This window comes from Chelmon rostratus, chromosome 11 (genome assembly GCF_017976325.1).
Source record: "Chelmon rostratus isolate fCheRos1 chromosome 11, fCheRos1.pri, whole genome shotgun sequence".
Lineage (NCBI taxonomy): Eukaryota > Metazoa > Chordata > Actinopteri > Chaetodontiformes > Chaetodontidae > Chelmon > Chelmon rostratus.
In genome coordinates, this window is record NC_055668.1 from 20780618 (window position 1) to 20808468 (window position 27851).

General features: G+C 40.8%; 1 protein-coding gene across 2 annotated transcripts; it reads right to left on the minus strand.

Moving 5' to 3' along the window:
- Positions 1–716: 716 nt before the first annotated feature.
- pank1a (pantothenate kinase 1a) lies at positions 717–27847 on the minus strand. 2 transcript variants are annotated; one of them, XM_041947678.1, is made up of 8 exons: positions 27244–27847; positions 15502–15648; positions 14921–15126; positions 13785–14038; positions 10470–10646; positions 9289–9412; positions 6901–7026; positions 717–6724 (listed from the first exon to the last, which is right to left on the minus strand). In XM_041947678.1, the coding sequence occupies exons 1-8, from the start codon at positions 27521–27523 to the stop codon at positions 6665–6667; spliced, it is 1374 nt and encodes a 457-aa protein (XP_041803612.1). In that variant the 5' UTR covers positions 27524–27847; the 3' UTR covers positions 717–6664. The 2 variants fall into 2 exon arrangements, with proteins under 2 accessions (XP_041803612.1, XP_041803613.1); XM_041947679.1 differs by lacking the exon at positions 27244–27847 and adding an exon at positions 26431–26524.
- Positions 27848–27851: the final 4 nt, after the last annotated feature.

Here is a 27851-nt window from a genome sequence, read left to right on the forward strand (position 1 = left end):
TTGTGTTTCCATACCATACATTTACTCAAGTACTGTGATTTAGTACAAATTTGTGCCATCCTACTTCAGCATTTACATTTGATATCACTTAAAGGTTTTAGCCTGCCACGTTGCGCTATATCCTCCTTGTTGTTGAAAGGTGCTACACAAATTAACTTTCCTTGCCTCACAAATTAAGATTTTAGATATTAAACAATATGCTGTATGAAATGATGCATTATATCAGACCAACCTGAATGTGAAATATCTCGGCACCAACCAACCGCAACAGCAAAACTTCTCTAACATGACAACAGTATCACTCACAAGGGCCATTATCTGCAATGAGTAAAACACTTTTTTACTTATGTAGGCTGATATATGTGATGCAAGACTTTTACTTGCTAATTATTGTCAAAGATTTGAATACTTTCGCCACCACTGATAGTTTCAGGGCCCCCACATGGTGGCTTGTATTTATTTTGTACTGAAAGGTGACATTTAATTACTTAAATGCTGTGTTATGGCACTTTATATACACAGTGGAGAGCCTACAGAGCCCTTGACACCTTCTTGTAGTCCATCTGTGGTGATTATCTTTTAAGATAAATGTTAAACTAAATCTCAAAACTTGTACAATTTCTATGGTATCATATTTGCCAGTGGAAGTCTGTCTTCTTCTGTTTTTTCATTTAAAATGCAGGTGAGTAAAGAAACATCCAGAACACATCTATCATCCAGTTTTAGTTTAATTCCTTTTTAGAAAAAAAAAATCTCTTCACTTCAGTACATACGCATTGCACAAGGCAGGGAGCCGGCTTTTCTTTAATTGCCATTTTTTTTCTTTTTAACCCTTTCTGTTTTCAAACCAGAGTTAAAAGCAGCAGCAGAACTGATGCCAACAACCAGCACCTGGCTTACCAAAACTTTCACACCCAAATCCAGATCATAGAGGAGCTGATGTGAACAGCCAGCACTGAAATCCAGCAGACAGAAAACAGACACCCAGACATGACGTGAGTTTAACACTTAAAAGTGTGGAGGAAGGGTCTAATTGAACATACCACATGTCACCTTCAGGTCTCAATCGATGTTCAAACATCGACAAGTATGACATACCTGTTGTGTTTTTTTTTAATCAAAGTAAAATGGATCTGAATGGAATTGAGAAAATTATATTAAAGTGACAATAAATGTAAAAAAGAAGGACAGAAAGACCCGATTGGTGTATTTAACTCATGTGGGCTGACAATGAATGCCAGAACTTTTAGACAATCACCGTAGGAACTTCTCATAATGTGTCTAGTCCTAATGAGGAAAATCTCATCACTCATATACCACGAGTAGGTTACAATAGACTCCTAAAGGTATCTGTGAACAGTATTGATCACAGCTCTGCTAAAGGTGTTGGCGAAGGTGGAAAACCGGTTTGTCTCGCTGCATCTTCTGTCTGCATTGGGATTGTAAATGATGTGCCGAGTCATGTTTGGGGAAACTTGACTCTGAAGAGTTGAAACAACTTCATCAACAGACAGATTGCTGGTGTAGAATATATCATATTAATATTATTTACAAAATCTCTGTACAATCAAATACACAAGGGTGAAAAGGTCCGTCCTGCCAGTCAAGCATTCCAAAAAACAGTTTGAAGGCCGAATGTGTTCACGCAACAGGATGTTTGACCAGGTTAAGAACCTCTGAGGAAATCCTGAAAAGTTTAGCAAAGTGGGGTGAAAAACAAAGCAAAAGGTCAGCGGGTCACAAGGAACATCATCTCCCTGTGACTGGTATCAGGCTCGAGGTTCCACAGCAACAAGGTGTTTACAGATTCAGTCTGTCTAACCTAAGCTTCAGCTCATTCATCCAACATGATGCACAGTTTGAATGAAACGAGGGTAATAACTGTTGGTGTGTTAAAGCTTATTACTGCATGAGCCAATGACCTCACAGTGACACAGTGCATACGTACTTTGCACGATCAGGTCCCACAGATCAGATTGAAAAAGCACGCTTGGTATGCTCACTCTGGTGTATAATCTGGCCTAAAACATCCTGTTGCAAGCATCCACCTTAAATAGTGTTAACTACTAAATCAGCAGGACAAACTCAGAGAGGAGAAACTCTCTCCGTCAAGATTCAAACAGGATTTCTATATGAGGGGAAACCTAACAGGGTTGCATATTTAAAAAAACAAAAACAAAACAAAAAAAAAACCATTTACACACAAGTCAAATCAACTCTGGTTGCTTTAGAGAAGAGGTGAGTGGATGAGTTACTGCATAGCCTGTTGGTTAGAATTCACTATGGATGACAAAACATTTGCTATTCGGTGGGTGGTTTAAGCCACTGTAAGTTTCTTACAGTACCGAGAAATACATACTGATCTGAGTACAGCTGGTCCCAGCGGGAAATGAACCCCAAACAAGGTGTTAACGAGATTCAAACCCCAAAGATCTAAAATCACAACTCAGACTATGATCAAAGCAGACAAACACCCACACTGTTGACTCATGAGAGCAGAAAAATCGCTGCTTAAAAGCTTATTTACAAAAATGACTTAATGCTTGATTCATACTGCATCTGTGTAAATGTGTGTGAAACACTTTTAACAAGGATGAAACTTCACAAAAATGCCAACGGGGCAAGATGTGATGCTGCTTTGAATGATGGGGTCCATGAGCGTTGTTGCTGGAAAAGGTAAACACATTTTCTATGAAGAATTTCAGTTCCAGCAACTGTTAGTAATTTGTTTTTTGGAGTCAAAAACACTGAAGCTGCAGCAGAACATTAGTAAGGTCCAAAAATACTACAAGTATCTGGACTCATGATAATCATGTGTCTGTAACTCTGGCTTGGAACAGTTTAGATTAGCTGAGTGTGAAAATTATGTTATAGCGTGCACTTATACAATCACTGAAAACATACAGGTACACTATAAAATTAACAACTTTAAAACACATGTCATCTATATTATGCAGAGACCAATGCAAATTACAGCTCTGACAACAGGACTGAGCCACATGATGAACAGCAGATTGTAAAAGTTAAAACTGTTAATGAATGCTCCTTCTACTGGGGTGGTCACCTGTTCTGAAATGAAAGGCTCTGCAGGACATTGATGATATGCGTTTAAAAGGTGCAACTCACAATGAGACACTTTTGTAAGTGCTGCAAATCATGTTTAAAAGGGTTTTTCAGCCTGACAGAGCAGGAGTTTACATTTCTAGGAACAATCACACTGGTTCTTTTGTGCCAACCACAAGCGATCAAACCATGAGAAGAAATTCAATACAATAATATTTTCAATCTGCGTGGGAAAAACACATGAACTCACATTATTACTACTACTGGCCACTGAAGAAGAAGAAAAAACAAGCAGGATAAAGATAAAAAAAATCATATGACTTTTAAAAATGTTCCCAAACCAAACTGTTGCCCGAAAACAATGAAAAGAAAGGTCGGGAAACTACAGTTTTCCAAATTCCAGTTCTCATTAATAATGATCTGTGAGGCTGAAAGAATGCGGTGGCTTTCTTTTATTACCAGGACTGTTGCAGGGGTAGTGGAAGTTAATGTTTGTTTGCTATGACACGGTTGGGACTGAGAGGTGAGTTGTGAATGCTCTGAATCTGGAACAGTACAATGGCAAAAAACAAACGGAAAGCAAGAGTGAAACCGGAACATACGGATGCAACTGCATGCACAACGTTACAACAACACAGAGGAGAAGTTCGGCAGGTAAGAAGTTGAAGTTAAATCACACAGGAAACTGAAGGGCACAAACATGGTGTGACCAGGATAACACACAGTGAAGGCAACCGACTGGGCTGTCAGATTAAAAGACGGGGCGGCACAAGATTACCAACATCAGCCTGATTTTAAAGCTGGCACCTGATAGGTTGAGGCCACTATTATCATCCAAACAGGAGATGAACAAGGCAAAAAAACAAACAAACAAACAAACACAACAAAAAGGACATCTGCAGCGTCGTCATACCTGAAACTGATCTAACACATTGATCATTCAGTGTTTCCGTAGGGAATGGTTGCTCCGATACACTACTATTCAAATAGTATTTCACCACAGTTTTACTTTTAACACTTGCATAAGTGCTGACATTTGGATTACCGAAGCCAATATGTGATGAATGAAGTCTGTTACACTCAATTTATCCACAGTAGAAAAATACTAATTTTTTAAACTGTTTTTTAAAATTTGCATGAATGAACCACAGAGGATCTGCTTGATAAAAACGTGGTGATTTTGTCTATACGACGCTCATAATACTTACATTCAACTAGCTGATAAGGATTTTACCCTTCTCAATATACTGTAGGTGAAATTCAACAACCCCCCCCCGTGCTGAAACAACACTTGTACAACAGGCTCAGAAAAACAGAAAACTAACCGACCAAAAAGTGTTAGCAGTGATGGTCTGGAAGTATCTCAACAACAAATACAAAAACTGAGAGATGGAGGTGAATTACAAGAAGACTGATTCCACAAAGGGAAAGAGCACAGTTTCTCTGATTGAGAGTAAAGGCATGTAGACGGTTGTGCTAAATCTATAAAGCCGTGGACAGTGGAGACTGCACCGTCCAGCTTCATAGTTCAGCTGCTTTGACATTAAACAGAGATGAGAGGCTGTAAAGGTCCAGGCTGGAAGGGGGGAAACATTACTGTATTACAGGAAACTATACACTTCTGGTCCATGTTTCTCCAGAACAGCTATGATCTAATCACTGATGATGAAGCCTCTCTACAGCTGTCAATTTCATGCATAATACATTACAAGCAAACCTTGCCTTTAGGATGAGGTGTGCATGTAATTTACAGTTCCAACTTCCCCAAATTATTGCAGATCAGGTAAGATTCCTTTAAAAAGTGGCAGTAAGACAGAAAATAATTACAGGCAATTCAGGCAAGTAAGAGGGTTTTCCATCCTAGAAGACAGACAGAGGCATGCAAACTACTTCTGAGGCGATTTGTGCTTGTGTCACAACTTGGTTTGCATAAGTGTGGTTAAATCTGATCAGTTCTGGACCTGGGCATGTCGTATACCCCAGGTTTCATGGTTGATATAATATAAACACACATATCTGAAATGGTCTAAAAAGAATAAAAAGTGACCATCAGGGTCGTAGTCAGGGAGGATGTTGGCCAACTACGACTGTTTTTACTCGCTGTTTGTGAGTACGAAGTGGATGGAATAAAACTTCACCTACCCAGCAGCACTTTCAGATCAAATAACCAAATGTTGTGCACAGTAGCTGCACCTTTAGACAGTATGAACACAGTCTAATCCCCAGAACTGACTCTGCCGCTGGCAAATTTGAATGAGTGTATTTTATATGAGGGGAGACCCTTGGCTAAAAGCATCTTGGTCCATCTTTTTTATGCCGGGATTCAAATGGAGGAAATTTAATCTCAGACTGCATTAGCTCAGCCTGAACGCCTCATTAAATCACACTGCGACATCCAAACAAGGCAGCAGGGTGGCAGAGGAACCAGAGGGTGAAGAAACAGGCCTCCACCCTGCTCAAGTGTCCTTGAGCTAGACACTGACAGGCAGGGAAGGGCGGGAGGAAAAGAAACAATGATTCCCTACAGAGATCCTGTAGTATTTCACAGATCACAAACACAGGTCGCTGAGCCAGACTGAACTGTAGTTGTAGCGCCATTTCTTGGAAGACAATGTCTTGGTCCCATCATCTAACACTAAACTCACGAAACACGGCATGCTTGGCAATATGGTGAAGTTAATGTTGTTTACATGTAGGCAGACGGAAGAGAGACGAACAAAAGGCCATGTGCAGTTGAGCAACAGAAAGAATTAAAGACCGTTTTTCTGCGTCCCATCTGAGTCGAAGGAGGCAGGTGTCGTACGAATCTCAACAGGATTTGGCTTCAGTGCACTCCTTAGAAGACGGGAGCGTGGTGGGCAACTTTTTGTGCAACATTCAGGCAACAAAATACCTTCCAAACCTTAGCCACAACTGCTGTCCAGCTGCAGTTGGAGCTGGGTGAAGCCGCAGTGTTACGTTAACATCGCCAAAAGGTTCGGCTACACCTGTCCGTCTGCACTCTGACAGATGAAGGCGGGAGGCATTGGTGGTCAAATGATCTGACTGTGGTTGCGGTAGCAACGCCACCACCTTGAGTCCCAGGTGGTAAAACTTGCTCATTCAAGCGTAACTTCATTTCTGTGCAGACGTCCTATCTCAGAACTGTTGCACAAAGAGTCGCCCGGGGCACCGCAGCCTCCAGGACGTAATGCTACAGTAGCTATTCACACAAACACACACAGTAACAAAAAAAAACACCAACATACTCTGTGCTTCCCGACACAGGACTGATTACAGGAATCAACAGAGGTGATTACAGGAAACCATAAATTAAAGATCACAATATTAAAACCTCTATGATAGGGGGGCTCTGTTTAGGGAATTTAGGAGATGAATGTTAGAGGTTATCGCTATTTACAAGAGTTAAATTATTAAAATGGCTTTTCTCAGTTTCTGTGTCTCTCTCTTAGTGTTCCTTTAGCGGCCTCTGTGAATGAGACCTGTCAGCAGCGTCTAAAGGTGATGACGTCACAGCATCGAGAGTTGATGACATCACAGCATTCAGGGGTGGATGACATCGTCTTGTTGAAGGGTTGATGACGTCATGACATGATTTCCTTCACGGGTCCTCTGTTGTCTTCAGCAGCTCCATCAGCGCCCCGACAGCTCCAAAATAACCCTGGTTAAACACACACACGCGCAAACACACACTATTTACACACACTGTATGTAGTCTAGGATTAAACTCAGGCTTTAGAAACAGGAGTGCACTGCAGTGTGAGTGTTCCCACAGGCCTGACCACAGGTCCACAGCTTGGTTACATTCATGTTACAGTTTACTGGTCAAATGCTCACCTCATGTTCCAGGAAGAGGGCTCGTAGTTGTCCTTTAGACCAGAAGTCCATGGCATAGGCTAGCAGTTTTGTGGACACTGTGTTGATGCGAAGGAAGTTCCCGACAAACACCACACGCTCAATTTTCTGATGTGAAGAAAGAGATGAGGAAAATTAAGAGAAATCAAGCCCCATTATGTACGTGTAACTACAACATGAATCCTCATTTGAAAATAGGATTTTGGAAAAGTTCCATGTTTGCGCACAGCCAAGGACATTTGTTGCATGTTATTTTCCATTTCTCTCTGCCCTCATTTCTTGCCATCTCTCTCTGCTATCAACTTTAACAAAGGAATACAACGCTTTTAAAAAATAATAGGATTAATAATAGAAAAAAGCAAGAAAAAAGAAAACGTGAAAGGCCAATTGTTGCTGTCACCACACATTTAGGCAAGACTCTTCGTACCAGAAGATAGTGCTCACTTCTTCTATGAAACACTTCTTTTATGAAACACATTGCAAATGTGTCTTCATAAAACTTTTTAGGAAAGTTTTAACCTGTCCTAGAGCAAATCAATGAATGAAAATAATTCCATGTACATACATAAATCAACAAGTGCACAGGTTAATTCATATTTTATGTGACACAGACCATCAAATATAATTAAAAATGCAACACCTCTTCCAAACCACATGGTGGTGCTGGAGAGCTGATGAACAGGTTACCAGTCAATCGCCTGATACATTACCCTAATGGGGTTACTACTGGTGGGTAACCTGAGTCGCAACAACAAATCAGACACCAACTAAATGTGGATTACATTCAGTTTTACACCAAAAAGTCAAACGCTTTCAAAACTGTCATGAAATCAGAAAAACTGCTCAATGCTGCTTAAATGTTCCTTGTGTGTCACGTGTCATCATTTGCTAAAATATATTTTAAGGCATGCAGGAAAGGGAATTTGTCAAATACTGTAAAAGGAGGAGAAATTGAATTGATCATGGCCAGATCTATTAAAATGTTTCTGCTGTTGAGAGAGATCGTCTGGGACAGACGTTATCTTCATGCTATAAACTGAATTATGCAATTTGATAATCATGACTGTGTACTTAGACCAACACGTGCATTTGTATATTTACACGTGTGTGTGTGTGTGTGTGTGTGTTAAAGCTAGACCAGTACAGCGACAGGCCTGTATAATGGGAGAAAATAGGGTTTATTGATATCCAATTATTGGGTAATCTACCTCTGATAAGATAGAGGCCCTTCCTGTACACAGCTAGAGGAAAACACTAGTAGAAAATTGTTTGTTTAAAGGCCAAATGTATCTTTACCAAAGAGCAGGTATGATGTGTCAATTGGTCTTGAGGTCTACATTTTATCTCTTAAACCATATCAGGGAAAAACCTTCTAACATCAACATTAAGGATAATTAAAATCAAAACGGGACCAATTGGTTAATTCCTTACAAAAGTATCAGTCTCAGGCCTCAACAACTACGGCTGGTGGACAGCATCCTGTCTTCGCTGCAGCTCTGTGTGCAGTGATAGCCCTGTACAATGCTGCTTGATCGCCATGCCACAAGGCAACACTGTAAAGAAGCTCACAGCACACAGAAAGACTCCAGGCTGATCCCTCACTCCACAAAATAACAAGTTTGAGTTTGGTTGCTGCCACTGAAAACGCGATTTTTGTTCCATGTAACTATGTATTATGTGTTTAATTACTACTTATGTCAGTCATTTATATATTATTCAGTAAGATTAGACTATTTTTAGCTGTTTGTTTTGTCTTTGTGATGCACTCGCTGATTTTACTGTGGTGCCAATTAGCACCCACAATCCCAAAAATTATTATCTGACAATAGCTGAGTTTCAAAACATCAACAACAGCAAGCAGGAGGGGAAATTATGGATTTTAGGGGGCTGTAACAAAATCAGTGTATTTTAAACAAAACACATTTTTGTTTCTTAAAAAAGTGCAGTACAGTTAGCAAAACAGTTCTTATGTAACCAGTTTGCCTGTCCTGACAGGTCTTGATCAAGGCAAATTTCATTCTCTAATCTCCCAGATTACCCACTGACAATAAACCAATAACAAACCTGGGTAGGCATAAAGCGCATGCATAATTTGTGAGTGTGTGTTTGTATTCGCAGGCGCGTCTGTGTGTGTGTTGAACAAGCCTGAATTTGGTTCACGTTGTGTTGTTACGTGTTACAGTGTGTACGTGTGTGTTTATGAGTATTTCAACACCAACATAAGCTACGGGAACTGTAATCGTTCATGTGTTTGTGTATGAGTATTACATAAACCACACATGCCTGCTGTGGCTGGTATGTTGGATAGTGTGTTGGATGATCGTGACCAGGATCCTGTGTGTGTGTGTGTGTGTGTGTGTGTGTGCGCACCTCATTGACAGCACACATCCGTGCTATGGATCCTATGTTATTAGTGATGGTGACGAGTGTGGCTCTGGCCAGGTCTTCCTTGCTGATGCTGTCTCGCTTCTCTTTGCTCATCATGTGACCAAAACTGTAAAAGCAAACCACATGAAACACAGCATGTAAATAAAATCTGCCACTTTACACGCAAACGTAATCACACAGACACACTTTCCTCACGTGTATTATTCGTCTGATGTCTGATGAGTTTGAGGAACTCTTGACAAAGTAAACGAGAAAACAAACAGGCACAGGGCATGTGCATTTCTAAATGTCACAATAACCTTCAGAACAACAGTAAACAAGGGTTGTTTGTCAGTGCGTGTGTGTATCCAAGAGTGTGCTTTTCAATAAATGACCACCATAACAAGAAACAGTTATTATTATTGTGATAAAATTTGTTTTTCACCTTACTTTATGGATCAACCTTTGAACACAGAGCTGCAGGTTTACTGTATTACATGCTAAACCCAGATTAGCAAGTAAAATCTGAGTGTGCCAGTGAGTTAGTGTGTGTGCACCTTGTGCTTACCATTATCGATCACCTGTTAGCTCATACACCATTTACAAGTGTGTGTCTTTTATGGACTATGTGTGTTTGTGCAGCCATACATTCACACAGAGCATGACAAAACACTGTGTCCACACACAAATGAACTTTTGGTGACATTTTAGTGTTTATAATCATCATCCCTGATGAGAGAGGTACAAAATGTGCATCAGAGAACAAATCCCAATGCACTGCAGAGCGTCTCTCTTGATTGGCTCCTTGTCAGCTGAAGTCTTGCTGACCACGTTAGGTCCAGGAAGTGACACCACCCAAGCAGAGAGAAGTCGCTCTGCTCTCTGTTTCCATCTTTGTTCTCTATTTACATCACAGTTACTGTTCAAACAGCCTGCTGTGCCGTTATCCTGCATTACAAGATGTGGCTTGACTCGACTGGTTATTTCAGTCATCAGTGTTTAGGAGGCAGCCTCAGTTCACTTAAAAGAGGATTTGTATTGCTCCATACTTCTAGCATTTAATGGTTCACTAACGGTTCATTTGCTATTATCACATACTACAGGCCCTGGAGCTTCCTTGTATAATCATAACCTTTTCATTATCGACACATTTAACAGTCAGAGGATTCCCTCATCACACTCACCTGGACGCCACCGCAGAGCCCTGTAGGCCAAAGCGCTCATAGTCTCCTCCGTAGATGTCTTTCACCAGTTTGTCCACGTTGGTTGAGTCGCCCTTGCTGGCCATTTCCAACGCCTCCTCGAACGTCTCGCAGCCCGTCAGCAGACAGCAAAGGCCCAGGAATGTACCACCTCCCAGACTGAAAGAGGAAAAAGCCGGAGATAAATAATAATAGAAAAGAAAGTGTGAAAGGGGACACAGAGAATGTAAAAAGAGGGGAATGAAGAGTAGATGGGGGGAATAAAGAAGGGAATAAATGGGGAGAGATCTGCTTCTGTCCTTAAAAACTCTCTCTGGTACTTCAGTTTCTTGTGCCGCCATGTAAGAGTCACAGGAGTTCTGTTTGGGTCTGACTTCTGAAAACATTTAACTTCTTGTATAATGAGTTTTATAAGCAGCCAGCAACATAAATGTCACCTGTGTTGGCTTCAACTGTAAAATGAGATGCAAATATACAAGAACATCAATCTGTGTAGTTGTTTAGAAATAGTAAAGATGATCTTCCCTTGCCCGGTATTAATATAAGTTTAGCACGTGCTTTCCATGAAAAAGCAAAAATACAGTGAAGTTGGAGCTGAATGATTATGTAACGGAACCAAAAAGATAACACAAGATAAAGGGGGGGGAACAAACAGGATGATAGATGGCTGCTCATTAATGCTGAGCTGTGGGTTGTTCCTTCATGTTGGCTGCATGGCCACATGTGATGAAATGGTTTCTGTTGTTGCTGTAAACTGGACTGATGTGTTGCTGTTTCTTCTAGCTCTTGTGTTCTGACATGAGAATTCTTGTTTTATCCTTGTTGCTATCTTCATGGCGTCTTGTTATCTTATCGTTGTTATGTACATTTCATTGACAGGAGCAAAAGGACTGCAGCTGATGTTTACTAATGTGAGATGTCCTAATATATAAATAAAAGAAAAGAAGCTGAAAAACTGTAGTGAAGTGAGTCTAAAGAAAAGATTAAAAACGGAAACACTTGACACACCGAGGCCCTGGACTTCACCTCACTACTCACACCCACAACATCTAAGCTTGGTTTGAACATGTTTTCCTCTTCCTGGAGCAGTGCGACACAGTGAAATGAAAGCCTTAGACACACCCACACGTGCGCACAAACACATGTTCACTCCCACACAAAGGCTGACTGAACCGCGGTTGGATCGAATTTGTTCAGCTCTTAAATAACATATAAAATGTAAATATAAAATGTTCTGATTGCTTTCAACAGGTCACTATCTAAACACAATCTAGGCCTACTGTTGCGCAAGTACGAAGGTACACAAGGTGAATGCAGATAAAGAATGGCTGGAATTCAAATGATTGATTCCAACTAGGGCTGGGCGATAAATCGATTTTATCGATTAATTCGAATTTGTACTTAATCTCGATTTGTTTTCATGAAAATCGATTTTCTTATCAACATCCGCCACCAACGCCTGCCTGCTGGACTCCCGTAGTTCAGAGTGCGCGCGCCCCCGCCCCCCGTGCTTGATACACAAACAACATGGCGGCGAGCGGTGCAGATCTCACCCCGAAGAAAGGAAAGATAACTTCTATGATTTGGAATTGGTTCGGCTTTGTGGCGTCAGACACTGAACAAACAGCACCTCGCTGCAAAGTCTGTTTAAAGGCTGTCGCTACAAAAGGTAGCAGTACGACCACTTTACTGCAGCACCACAAACAGAAGCATGCTGCCGAGTGGGAGAGGTGTTGCTCCATACGAATGGATCAAGACCGCGGCAGCCCAAGCACTGTCACCAAAATAACAAACTACCGTATTGGAAACATTGACAAACTGTATCCCGTATGATAAGAAAGGAGCCCGGTGGAAAGCTGTCACGGATGCAGTCGCGATGTATATTACGAGAGATATGGTGCCCATATACACCGTGGAAAAGCCGCGATTTATTCACCTGCTGAAGGTTTTGGACCCCAGGTACGTGCTACCAGGCCGCAAACATTTTTCTGAAGTTGCCTTGCCTCAGCTGTATAACAGTACATGCCAAAGGATCGCTACAGAGCTGGAAGAAGTTCCTTTCTACTCCGCGACAACCGATCTGCAGTCCAGCAGAGTGATGCAGTTTAACGGTGCACTTCATAAGCTGAGAGTTTTGTTTGCACTTTATTTTATGTTTTATTTTTTCAAGTTGGTTTTAGAGTGCATTGTGTCATTTTGAAACTAGATAAAGCTCACTGAAAAGTTACATTGTCACTGTTTACGATGGTAGGAGGGCTTGCCATCTCTTTATTGTGGCTTGTTTATGTAACTTAAACCCCAGAAGGGAGACTTTAAACAAAATAAAATTGAAACTTGTTTTGAACTATTTCTTTGTCATCTGCAAATTGATTTTAGGTAGGGGGTGAAAAAAAAATCGATTTAAATCGTGAATCGGGATTTTTTGTGAAAAAATCGGAGATTTTTTTTTTAGGCCATATCGCCCAGCCCTAATTCCAACCTATCAGGCGGATCTACTCAAGCCATAAAAAGTATTCAGCCACCTCCACCTTTTGCATATATTCATTCATGCAAAGCAAGTTCAAGTTCCAAACTTGCTGATTTAGTGTAACAGAACAGTTAAGTCTTCAAGTGTTTTTAAGTTTTTGAACTCACCCTACTGATAACATTGTGAAAAATATGTGTGAAAAGGCTGCTTCCCTCCCTTTTCACTGAGCACTGTCAACGTTTCAAATGAAACATAAGTAATTTAACAGGCAGGTTATATAAACAAAAGGATATAAGCCTTTGTAATCAGTGTATCATTGTTGCTCTGCGAGGTAACAAGCTGTTAAAAGGGCTCAACCTTTATATATATATATATATATACATATATACACACACACAGACATATATACATATACACACACAGACATATATACATATACACACACAGACATATATATATATATATATATATATATATATATATATATATATATATATATATATGGTTATGCCTGCACAGATCAACTTTCTTTTCGGTGATAGTAAAAAATTCCACTCATACAAATTAAGTGATTTAAGAGAATCTGTGGCATTCACTCAAAGTGTGAACGAAATCTGTGATTGGTCCAGACCTGCTGTAGGAGTCAGGTAAAGGAAGTCTGCCCTGCTCCACACTCATCATTAACAGGTGGTATTCAGCAGGCTGAAGTGAGGGATTTACAAGAAGTTTTTCCGGTTTAGAGTGCTTGCTGAATCTGACTTGAACAATTCGTAAGAACACGCCTTCCAGGAGAAATTTAGACAGTTTTAGGTCAATAACGCAAGAATCACCTGGTCCCAGTCACCCGTTTGTAGTTGTTCTCGGAGTACACAGCCAGTATGGAAACCCCAGAGCCGATGTTGACCAGCAGCATGGGGAAAGGGTTGTCCAGGGTGCAGGGCTTCTTCACGCAGCTCTGGGTGTCTGATGGATTCTGGAAGTAGTAGCATTCTGGGTGTCCATTGAAGCCCACCCTGTCGACGTACAGCAGGCCCCGAATCAGGCAGTCCAGCTCATCAAGCTTCAGCAGCTCCAGGTCGGCCATCTGCAACACAAACGGAGAAGGGTTAAAATACTGACAGGACACTATTGCAGCTGCTAAACACTATCAAAGGGCTTTTAACGGTTCAAGATGACTTAAAGTAAAAGATTATTAAATTCCTTGCAGGCATCAATTTGTCAGTTTTATGAAGCTAAAATGATTTTCAAAGCACTTTAAGACTCGAGTGTGTGAGAGGTTTTGGTTCAGCTCAGCTTGTGCTGCAGTGCCCAGGGAGAGCTCATTGATCCTGCTGCACTGCAGAAAGGGTCAATGAACTCAGGTAAACACGTACCGAGATATCAAAGGCACCAACTTGAAGAAATGTTCAAGAATCACCAGAAATGTACGGATAGCATCAATCAATTGCACTGACATCGAGGCAGACAGAGATGTTCTGCTCAAATCAGATTATAACTGGTGAGAACTTTAATCCTGTATAATGTAAATACGACAGAGCTGTTTACATGGCCTAGTGAGGAAGGTCGTCTGTTCAATCCCCCGGACCAGCAGGATAAATCCGGGTGAGGGAAGTGAAAAAGCAGCACTTGTCCCTCCCTCATTACCAACACTGAGGTGCTCTTGAGCAAGACCCTTAAGCCCAGCTGCTCCCTTGGAGCTGCTCATTGGCCAGCAGGTGAGACTGTGGTTGTACTGAGCAGCTTCCAGGTGTGAATGTGATCAGGGCGTTCCTGCAAAACAGGCTTCCACTCACTTAAACTTCAATAAACAAAAGGCTAAAAAAAAAATTATGTCAATAGAAAACTGTGAAAAATGAAGTTTTTTTCTAGAGCTCAAGGTGACATCATGACATGTCTTGTTTTGTCCTGCCAACAGTCCAAAACTCAAAGATATTAGTGTAATGTACGACGAGGCGAGTACGCTCACCGTTCTGAAGTCGCTCTCGAACTTGTACGCGCCGCCTCCGGTGGCGCAGAGTGTCGTGTGCAGGCTGGAGAAGTTCTTGTCGTGACCCATCTGGATGAAACGGGGCATGGCCTGTGTCGGGAAGCGGATGAAGTGCAGGTTTCCGGTCCTGCCACACATGGTCAGGTTCCTCAGCTCCAGGTGGACGTCACGGACGCCTGTTTTTCCTGAGTGGGAAGGAATGACTTTTAAAAAGAGGGATTCTGGCCTGGTGCACTCATGTCGATTTTTTTTTTATGAATTGCAAACACACTTAACTAAAGCTGTCAAAGTTTATCTGAGCACCAAAACATAACTTTTTTTATGTTGTGGTGATGCTATTCAGAACTTTAGAGGTGAACAATCAGGTCTCTATAACAACTGAACCTCTAGTCAAGTACAAACCCTGAAAACACCTCAATCTTATGCAATACATTGTGACACACTATATAGAATATTTCCTGGTATCTTCTTGTAAAGTGTCCTTGACCTGACTTTTCCTGCCTTGAATACACATGAGTTAACAGATGCTGGTGTGATCACGTGTGTGCGGGTAGACGTACCATAGGCCACATTTGAGGTGAGGTAGCGGCGGATGGACTTGAGGTTTTCCACTTCCTCTTGTTCTTCCTCTGCAGTTATGTCGACTGGCTCAAAGTACACTAACTTGACCAAGGTGCCTCCGATATCCATACCAAACCAGGGGAAGGCTGAAGAGGAGAGAGAGAAAACTGTAATTAACTTCTTTAGACAAGAGATAATTCAGATCAAAATAACACAACACAGGATGTAACTGATGCCAGCAGTCAACATCTTTACAGCTGCACAAAAAACACATGTCAGACTTTCTGCTTTAGTCAGGGCGGCAGAAATTCATTTACAGACACCTTTACCTTAGTTAACCGTTAACAGGTCCTAAAAGAGCTGTGTTAAGTAACTGTGTTATAATATAGCTGTGCTTGGACAGAGACGGAAATGCAATGTAACAAACTAAATGTGATTTGTAGTCGCTTTTAAGATATCTTGTTAACAAGGTTAATTTTCCAATTTTTCGTGATTAATCAATTAATCATTTAGTCAACAAACAGCATTGTCATTCCCCAGTATTTTAAATGTCTTGTTTTATCTGACCCACAGATGGCCATTGGACTAATCAATCAGATTAATCATCTGTGGTCTATCTGAATGAATTAACGTATATCATCCAACCCTTAATTACAACCGGGGTTGAACATGAGCGGGGGAATAAAATTAATTTAATGATATCAATATCCAAATAAGCTTTTCCATAGACAAAATTATATATCAAGAAAAGCAAACTGCAGATAGCAGATAATGTGACCCTGAAAATAACCATTGATTGCAGTCCCAGCCTTGAGTCTCTGCTTACAGTGACAACCAGAGATCAACCGTCACACCTGCGTGATAAGAATGCGTCCTACATGTACCTGCTGTCTGAAAGTGCTATTAACAGATATCTCCACAGCACCGAGAAGGTTGGAGAGAGGAAACGGTCTGCTCGGAGAGTTAGTTGAGTAGAACATTGAGTTCAGTACGAGAAAAAAAATCTTCCTGCACAACCGGCTTGGGGGAAAAACAAAACCACAGCTCAACAAGAGCCCAGTCGCCATGGAAACAGACCCCCCCCCATCATCTCCTCATCTGGCCATCTCTCACTCACTCGTCTCCTATTTTCTCTTTCACTTAGCTTTTCCTCTCCACCTCTCAGCCAGTATCACATTCTCATACACTCTCGTCTATCTTCCTTCCTCCTCCTCTCTCCATCTCCGCCTCTCTGCCGACACCAACTGCATCACCCTCTCCCATTTGGTTTGTTCCGTCTTTCTCCCGCTCCGCTTCCCGTGTTTTGCTTGCTTCTTGTCTCTCTGTCAATTTAATTGAATCAAGTAGGATTTACTGGCATGGGTGGAAGAGAAGTGATACTGCAAGACGTTTTTAATGCAACGCAAAGCAACTACTATATAAAACAAAGAGGTACATCAGCCTTTCTGCACCTTCCAATTCAATTCAGTAGACTTTTACTAGCAAGATAATTAGAAATGACAAATCGATTAATCGATTGACATAATTAATATGCAACTATTTCAATAATGATTTGACTTGTTGCTTTTCTCTGTCTTAGATCATTGCAAAATGAATATCTTTTAGTTTTGACATTTATTTGGACTAAATATGCAATCTGAAGACATCATCTTCACTTCTGAGAAAATATGATGGCCGTTTTTTCTATTTTGTTGCTATTAATCAAGAATGCGATCTTCAGATTAATCAATAAAGAAAATAATCATGAGTTGCAGCCATAATGATAATATAATCAACGGAACGGAATTGAACAATCTAAATAAATGCTATTATCAGATGGTGATAATAGCCTGGATTTGATGTTGATGATTTGTTGATCATCAAAATGGCTGAAAAATGTTAAAATAAAACAGACACAAAACATGTAACTTGGAATTTAACTCTAAAATCGTAGAATGTAAACTCACACCAGCAAAAACTAAACCAAAACTACACCCACATCCAAAGCATTTTACTTTGGCAGAGGCTATTTTTGGAAGCCGCCTGTATTGATTGACATCTCTTTGCATTAGCAGTTCAGCAAATACCAAAGATCTGGTTTGACACTCAGTGGAACAAATGTTTGAGGACTGTGTGAAATTTCCTTGTGACAGTCATGGTGAGACAATGAGGCTACTGAGGGTCAAATCACAGAAGACCTCTCTACATTCTTTCAGTCTCTGAAACGATTTAAATGTGTCTCGCAATGCAGACGTGAGAAAAGAACAATGCATGCGGACAACCAGTTTATAGTCTAAAACAATGAAAACCCTGTGAAACTGGTCAAGATAACACATGTTCACTAAAACATATACTGTTGCTGTGGAAAGCAGCAGCGCTCAACAGAAGAATGTGTTGGATCTAAATATTTAGTGCATGATGACGGGCCAGCCCACCGAGCCACCGAGAGACTACAAACCATAGTGCTTCATATTCAGAACAAGCAAGCTCATGCTGACTGACTTTTTATATGTTTGTAATAATTACAGACCGAGCAGTTTGAGATTCTGGACTTCAGACTGAACTTTGGTTAACTGAGTATCTGGTTAGACGTCTAAGTGTCGACGTTAAGACGCTGGTGAGTCAATCAACGTTTGTTTTGCCCTGTACAAAATATCTGTTAAATAAAACTAAGCCAATAAATTTCTCTACTCCTCTACAGGGAATTTTAGAGCAAATATTTTCCTTATTAATCAACTAATTGTGAGCATTTCAGAAAACAACCATCATGTCTTGTTTTATCCAACCAGTGGCCCAAAACCCAAAAATGGCAAGTTCACTGTCACACAGGGCAAAGAAAAGCAGCAAATCCTACCAAACCGAGTACGAAGCTGTAGCTGTGAAACACTTGGGGAACTTTGGGATTTACCCATGCACTTGTATGACACTCAAGAGATGTGACTCTTTCACAAGAGACTGTTACATAATAGAATAGAGTGATTTTGTCTGGATTATTGAGACAACGTCCACCATCAAATCACAGACACAGGAGTAAGCTAGAATAAAAAACATGTCCATTTTGCTAACAGTCATTAGGATAGACAGTGGTGGCATGCACTGCATGAGCAGCAAGTTACAAAGTGCTTGTTTGAACTTGAACAACCCTCAATCGAGTGTTTATTATGAATCATATCATGTGCGATATGATACTGTTCGTAGTGATTTGGCACAGTGAATGCGTGCCAGCATCTTGTCTTTTAGACAACTAATCCTAAACATTGGGCTGCAGTTAGTTCAAACTCACGTGACGCTAATTGTGTTGCTCTTTTCTCGAAAGTCTAAATTGTAATTTAGAAGACCTGACAACATATAAAATCGAGTACATTAGGAACACGTCATAGTTTTCAATCAAATTATAGTCTGCAGTGGTGTTGTACTGAACTGCATTATATGTCTCAGTTATCCTCAGTAACTGAAACCAACTGTATGACTGCTAGCACCACTAGCTGCTGCTAGTGTTACCTGCTGAGGCTACAACTAATACCTCTACACGTGCTGCTGCTCTACTGCTGTGGGTGGTGTTAGGTTACTTTCAGCAGAAGTCACCTATCACCTCCTTTACTGTTTGGTTGACTTTTTGTTACCGTTCGCCCTCACCTACTGACCTGCTCTAATGTCTGTAAACATGAACTTAGAAGTATAGATTGTTTGGCGTGCTTCCTCTGCAAAATTGATGTAGGCCAAAAAACATGTCAAATAAACTGCTCTGAACTGTTTTTGCTGCTTAACAACTGGACAAACAGGGATCTTAATGGTGATCACTCTTTCTCTCTCTTCATGTTTTATTAAAATGCATATCAATGAGAGAAAACTTGTGCAATACACATTTGTTTCCCTCAACAGAGTTTCATATTGAGGTCAGCGGATTCACCCTCGAAGCCACAAGAAGTAATATTTCATAACGAGCAGCAAGGCTTGCTAGCAGCAAGAGGCGGAACAGTGAAATACTGCAAACAAAAATCTGATTTCCTTCTCTGATATAATAAAAAGTATCGGTGCAAGCAAAGGCAATGCTGTCAGAGGTGCATGGCGGTGTCTGCCTCAAGTGACAATCACATTGTCCTCCACAGCCTGAGCCAAAGACACACTCACAACAAGCACGACATGAGCTGAGTAAAATGAAATATCAAACTATTTCTATTTTGACAAGATCACAGTACTACAAGGCATGCCTTGTTGTCTGAAATAAGCATCATACTGACATTTTGAGATGCTAGGAGGCAGTATTTTGCGTTAATGCTAATGTTTTGCACCTAAAATTGAACCTTTTACACATGTATGTTCCAAGAAACTGCATGTTTTCAGTTTCTCTTCCTCAAATTTAATGTTGTCATAGAGGAAATTCCTCAAACTGTATTTACTGTTGGCAATGCAGCACGAACGCATGACAATGAAACCATTACTAATAAGGAAAACATCTATTCAGTGGTTGTGGAAAATATATTTATTAATATGGACAAACTGAAATGTCAAAATATGACAATAAATCACTGCTACCACATTGCAACTAAATATGATAGAGGGTGTTGCACAAGCATATTGACATCCGTGTGTTAGAAAACGTTTGAGAACATTTGAGCACCAACGCTTAAGCTTAAGAGCCTTAAAATGTCACATCAAAAAGTCCCATGTCTATGTGATGATCAGTCTGCACTGTCACAAATAGTGGGCGGTGGGGAAATGGACAGATGATGACATTTATGTCATGTCGACCCAAAGACTGTTGTGCTTCACCGCTGTTACTAAACGCATTCTTTGGGAGGTGAGGGGATTTTTTCCCTTCAGGAGTCAAATTCTAATGACAAAAACAAGCAAGCCAATTATGTGTCTGCATAAAAATGAGAGATCTGAAAGGCTGTAAGGCCAAGGTGTGGGATGATGGATGACTGAAGACAGCAAAGGATGTCCAACAAATGCAAATTCAACTTAACAGGAAGACAAAAAATGCTCCTGTCAGTGCTTTGATGTTATTTTGGTTAGTTATGGTTGAACAATCACTCTTACATCTGAGCCCATATTTCCAACCACCGGTGTCCTCTGAATCTACAGAGTATTTCATCATCGTTTGTCATTAGTCTACGTGACCTTTACTGACTGTGTTCCTCCCATGATCATTACCTTGTGCAGCGGAAAAACAACAAATACTGGCAACAAAGCTGATACATGATGCCAGCGGAAACATCGCTGCTTCCCTGTCAGTGATGTCAAGAAATACCCACCATATTTCTTTACATCATCTAACTGACTAAAAGACATCACAGGAATACAATGTACTGTCCTACATTCTTTCTGTCTCTCATTCACTGGAGCCCTGCAGCTGCATTTACAAACACATCTTCTACAAACGCCCAGGAACTACAATGGAGCAGTCCTTCAGCAGTTCCTCGAACATTTCTTTGACCGAGGCATTTAAATCCTGTCTAGCCATCGAGTGTTGCTGCTCCAAGAATTAAAGCTTTGCTGAGAAATGCTGAAAAACAGGTTGCTCAACCTTCAAACTCATATATGAATATGCACCTTTTCTGCATGTGTCCCATAGCCCTCAGATGCACCCACTTATGCAGGGTTTCTATTTAAAAAGAACACACACACATATCATGCACACATGCTATGTCCAGCCAAAGGTCAGTGTGACAAGGAGCAGGGCTGAGGGGTGATTTGTGTCCATGTAGGTGAAAGGTCTCTGGCCTAACACACCTCTACCTTGCACTCCCCATGTGGTATTTACAGTATATGTGTGTGTCTGTAGAGTCTGACTTGAACTACAAAGTCTAAAGGGCCTCACAAATATATTTTCTTCCCAATATGCTTAATGTTTAGACTTCTTCTTCTATTAAATTTCCTATTGCTTGACCTTTAATCTCTGGTTTCACAGAGAGGCTTGGGTAGGACAAGAACAACACTTGCTTAGCATGCTTGTGTGATAAGACAAGAAAACACACCAGCGGGCAGCTGAACACAGTGTGTATAGTGGATACTATAATACATACCCATTACTGAGCAGAACATCACAGGATGTTTTGTCCTGTGTTATTCTTATCACTGATTCAGTGCTTCATTATTATGATCCATCAGTTTCTCTGTTAGCTAACAAATATGATTCTGATTATTATGACAGCCCGAATACAACAACTATTACTACTCACAGTACTATAGCTATCACTACCGCTGCTGCTACTGCTTTTATAACTACATCATTTAGTACAACAGTTACTGCAATAGACTTGATACGATTAGTCAATTGATCAAACCAAGTCATGTGACAGATGATGAATCAGAGAGTATTTCTATTAATCAGTGATTTTTCAAGTAGAAATGCCAATTATTCCCTTGTTTCAGGCTCCCCAGCATGAGTATTTGTTGCTTTTCTTAAATTGAGCCATAAAACATTTGGTCTAAGATGTCAGTTCCCTAAAGCCAAGGTGACGTGATGAAATTGCTTGTTTTGTCCAACAAGCAGTCTAAAATCCAAAGATATTTAGTTTACAGTCATATAGAATATGGAAAAGCAGCAAATCCTCACATTTGAGATGCTGAAATGAGAGAATGAATGACGAGCTGATTAAACATCAAAACAGTTGCTGATTCATTGTCACTGTTTTTGGATGTTTTAATAGATTGAACAATTAATCAAAAAAAGAAATCAGCATATTAATTCATAATAAAAATCCTCTTTAGTTGCAGTCCTGTTCTACCACTCCCTCGATTTTCCTTCTACAAGTCATACTCTTGGTACAAATACTACATTGACTACAAATTTTGCTGCCACTACAACCACTACTTCTACCACGCTGCAATATAACTGCACTAACGAATACATTAACGTCTACTACTAACATTGACAAAGCAGCTACTACCACTACTAGGTTTACCCACTACAAATAATAAAGGCTTTATCTCAATGAAGCTCAGTCTACAAATCCAAACAGGGAGGTTAACATGAGGCGACAGAACATGAGGACAGCAGTCTTTTTTGTTTGTTAGAAATACTAAACAGATGAAGGTTCGTGCACAGTTTCAGACAGAATGAGGAGTTTCGGTTGGTTTTCGGGTGTGCCATCAACTTCATTTACACCCACCCCAGTTACCTAAACACTATACTGAACCCTTGTCAGCCAGTCCACAATTCATCTGCAAATAAAAGCAGTAGAACATTGACTCGACCTGTGGCCTTTTTGACAAACCTGTATCTTTTTATGGGAGTTATTCTTTTACTATATTTACTCACATAGTCAATACAGCATCCAGGGTTTCAACTTTTCTGTGATTCTCAATAGCTAAACTGGTCTGTAGGCCCTATTTTCGTTTTCTAGAAGCGCTCCCAAACCCCCAAAATTTAGCCCTCCTCGCCCCACCCCACAAAAACCGCTTTGCATCAGCAGCCGACGCCTAGTCTCAATACTAGTTACTATGAAATCTCTCCCCACAGAGATTCCAGGTAAAGTATGCTTTTTTCCGTCTTCCTACATCATAACACCTTGTTATCTGTGAAAAAATGTGAAATTCAGTCAAAACACTGAGTCACACAGCATTGCTGAAGCCAAAATTACTCAGAAACTGGGACCAAACATTGCTGGCTGTGTATTATTCTGACTATTCTGCACATTTGAGTTTCTTGAAAAGCTTTGTCAAAACAACTGTTGGCCTTGCAAATAAAACCTATTAGTGCTGCTAATACTGCTGCTAACACTGTATGTAAAACAGTGCCTGAATTGTCTGAATTGCACTCTGTTCAGTTGTGTTTCCGTGTGTATCTTTATCAAATGTATATTTTTGCTGTAAGCAGCTCTGTTACTGCAACCCATCTAAACACTACACACTGATAACAATGTAGCCTACTAATACTGCCGAGCTTTCTGTTTTTATTTTAAGGTGACCCCACACAGCAGATGTGATGGTGCAATGCGCCTCCTTTAAAGCCATGTGTCTCACTGACATGGACACAGAAGCAGTGGCCTTTAACACCTGTTCAGGATATCGTATATGAAGTTGGTGGAGTAAAAGAGGAAGTTTCCTCCACTTTCATGCACCGTCATTGCTGCTGTAAAGCTCAATTTTGTTACCCACCCACCTATTCTGTCCAATATTTACCACACCCACAACAGCACATACAGCATGCCTTTAACAGAATGAGCCAAAGTGTCCACAAACCAGTTTTGGTTAAACATTGAGGAATGATCCAAAGAGTTACAAATATGCTCACTCAAAAAATGTCCTATGCATTCAGCATGAAATAAAGCACATTAAGCATCAGACGTTATGCTGAACCTCTGTGGTATACAACCAAATCTTGGAAGTTATAATTACTGGTAGGTTTGCACGTTTTCCGTCTTCATTCTTCCGATTATCATATTGTATGCTCCGCAGTGACACACTGCACATTTTGCCAAATGACCTCATACAATTTCTGAGTCACGTTTTCTGGGGTTGAAAAAAGGACAGTGTAAAGTATTTACTGTTTGGTTTGTATGGAAACAGGTAGAAAAAGAACAGAAAGATAACATGCACAAGTAAATAAAGAAAACATACACGTGATGAAGCTGGACAAGCAGTCTGTTGGTTAAAATAAATGCAATTCTGTTCCAGGAGATAATCAATTAAATTTCCTGCCAAGTTGCTGCTGGTGCAAACATGAGGTACCACAGGCAGCGTTACCCAGAAGTTACCCCGATCCTACGCCACCTCTCAAACACAGAGTAGAAAAAATCTGAGGACAAAAGTGAAAAATCACAACCCCGAGGGGAATACATTCCAGGGTCGGCCCTCGGTGGGGAAAAGCTTAGAGGGTTATCCGGGTTTATCAGGACGACTGGCCTCCATCCAAGGATAACTCAGCCATAAAGCAGAGGAGCTCTGACCGGACATTTCAAGGTTTGCTGATGAAATGTCTCCTTAATTATGTAATCTGGACCAATTCTAGTGTCGGGCCTCTCTTTCACAGACTACTAAGCATCACAGCAAAGAATCTATGCTGTCTGTTCAATGCAACATCACACTTCTCCAGCGATCTGCCCACCCTTACTTCCACCAATATAGACTGCATCATGCTATATTATAAGAGCGTCACACTGAAAATAGTGTCCCCTTTTCTACTCATTCAGTCGAGAATCGTTTTAAATCAAGAAGTGATTCTGAATCAAATTAGACACCCAAGAATCGGAATTTAATTAAATCATAGGATTCCCAAAGATTTGCACCACTACACTTGAGTGTAACTAAAAAATGAAATATCTCACTCACAGATACGGAATACACACTGTGAACATCTACAGTGATGTGTCTCATAAACTTTACTACCAAAAGAAGTTCTTGTACACATAAGTACATAGTGATTCTGTTTTATCTTCTTGTGTTGGCTATCTATTTTTCAAAGAAAAACCCACTGATAGCAAAACTACTCATTGTTCATATTGAAGTGAAAGGAGATAACCGCTGCTTAAGTTAACAGTGACTGCATTTCCACTGCAAACTGCAGAATTTAATATTCTGGGATACTCAACGGGTTGCAAGTATTTTACAGGGTGAGTTCTGTGGACCCATAAATCAAGAAAACAACTCAGAGAATGGCTTGAACAAGAGCATATTCAATTCAATGTTATTTATATAGCGCCAAATCACAACTGAAGTTGTCTGAGGACACTTTCCATATAGAGTTGGTAAAAACCAAACTCTTTATAAAAAGAGACCCAACAGTTCCCTCATGAGCAAGCACTTGTCGTAAAATGATAAACAGCACTACATTATTGGAACACAACTTAGGTGCCAGTCGCCGTATTTAATAAAGTCAACATCTGTTAAAAAAGGACAGCAAGACAAGCACAGGTATAATCTGTCAGAGTGTATACTGGGGATAAACAAACTCAGCCAAATTAGAAATGATGCACCCTAAAGAATGGACTCCTAAAAAATGCAATAAATACTCAAAAACCTTAGTAATAGTTGGAGCTGCATATTGAATGAATAACTGCACCCCAAACAAAGTGCTTCTGATTATGGATAGATGATCTGCAATAACTGATACTGCATAACAATAAATACAACATTCCCACAAAATTGATGTTGCTTTATTAACATCCACATTCACACAGTAAACAGTTGAAATGGCGCCCATCACATTGTGTCAAATGATTTCTTAGATTTGCTGATAAAATCATATAGTTTTCAAAAATACTGTCTGTCCACTCTCGTGTAAATAAGATCTTGCATTGTGGGAGATTTAGGTTTTGACGTTACAGTGATTAACCACAACATTGTAATATGAGAATTGTGTCATTACAAGATCATATGGAGAGACAGTGAAAGGTAATATTGAAATATAGGCCAGCCCTGCTCCTTCTTAATGCTGCATTATGCTGGTTTTTCTCAGGTGACGGTTAAGAAAATTACTTTGATGCAGAAACTATCCGTGATGTCACTCCCATCTCTTTCTCTCTCTGTGTCTCTCCCATCTCTCTCTGTCTCTGTCTCTCCCAAACACAATTACTGATAGATGTCAGGAATGCAGACTAGATGACTTACCAACAGGGCTTCTAAACTTGCAGCTGGTCTCTCTGCAAACATTTCCAAGACTGAAAACAACTTTTACCATGACAGCCACACTCAGCCACAACAAATCCCAGGGCTTTGACTTAACGACCCCCTAAAGGAGACATGAGGTGAATGTCCTGCCATAACCAGCCAAACAGCTACCTGCAACCACATGACTTTAACAACATGTTTAACACTTTTCATTATGTTTCAAATATGCAACATTCTCACTGAGCAGACTGAGTTAAATATTAATCTACAAAGATAATGAGCTTGGGAAAGCACTTGTATGATTTGTTTTCCAAGCGTGACATTATTTTTTATGGTGAGACTTAACCTAACTTGATGAAAGAAAAAAAAAAGTCAAACCAACTCACACTTACCAGGCTTCTTTTCACTTATAAGCTTCATTGTGAGGCAAAATATCAGCTCACAGTTGCACAAGAAACAAGCAAAAAATATTTAGATAGAAAAACGATATTTCAGAAGCTTGTGGGATGGAGGCTAAGAAGGCTTCAGTCAGTGTTGGGTATCTGAAGAGGCTTCACACAGCGAAGAAAACGACACTTTTCTACATTCTGCGCTAAAACTGCAAAGTTTTCCTGGATGATCTTTATTCACATCGCCCGAAACGCTCCGTAAATAAGGGGGCGGGGTTCCGGCTCATTCCCTCTGCCTCCTGAAGACAAGAGTCGCGTGTTGATTGGCTGAGGCAAGCCAAGCCCACTTATCAGGAGCTTTTCCACCACCGGGGAATTGACCAATCACAGCGCACCAAATGCAACCTGAGGGTTCATACAAACAAGAGGGGGTCTCCCTGACGACGGCAGGCTAGCAGATTGGACAGATCTGCAATAGACACTAACCACCTAATCTAATCCAAAGGAGGAAGGAACAATTGTGATACGAAACACTCATTAACCACGAAACTATAAAAGCAGTTAATAAAAAGGAGTGACATGCGAATACACGAGGGCTGTCAGTGGTTGCTGCTGTCTCATTGCACCACTGCATGGTTGTGCAAACCCCGGCTGATCGGTATTGCACCGCGGCGGTTGGCAGTCACCCGATTTTCTTGTCATACAAACAACACAACACCACGTCAGCCGTTGAGGAAAAAAACATGTGACACCATGTGAACAATTTAGTCATAGAAGCTCGGAAACTTGGTTTTACCCGAGCCGGTTGACACTTACGGGGTCTGCTCCGTCTCACCGACTCCGTCCTCCTCCGTAGCCTGCACCTCTTGGCCGGGGACCCGTTACACTCCTCATCGTCGCCGCGGTGCAGATGATGCATGTTCTCAAACGTGCTGCTGTTGGGTCCGGTGCTCGAGCCGAATGCATTGCCGCTGCAACAGCCGCCGTTTGCGGCCACTGCGACGTGGCCATGAAATCCTCTCTGACTCTGCCCGTTGTTGATGTGAAAGGGTCCCGACGCTCCTTTCTTGTCTATCATTGACTTGGCTTTATCCATGGGAGCAGCTAGCCTAGCCTAGCCTAGCTTAGCTTAGCATCTGCAGGAGAAAAAAACTGTGAAAGCCTTGCCGCTAGCAACGAGAAACCCGGCTACTTTAGCTTAGCTAGCTAATGTTAGCCCCGTCGCTTGCAAGCTAGTAGGACAGTCGCGCGACCAGCGAAAGACCTTATGCGTCTCCGTAAATTCACGTATTTTACCCTTGTATTTAAAGCTCAAATTTGACGTAAAAATGCCCTTTAATGTAGCATAAAATGGTAATACGAGCAGGCGCTAAAATACAGCGTTCCCTTTGAGGTCACTCGCGGTCATTTCCCCACATTGAGAT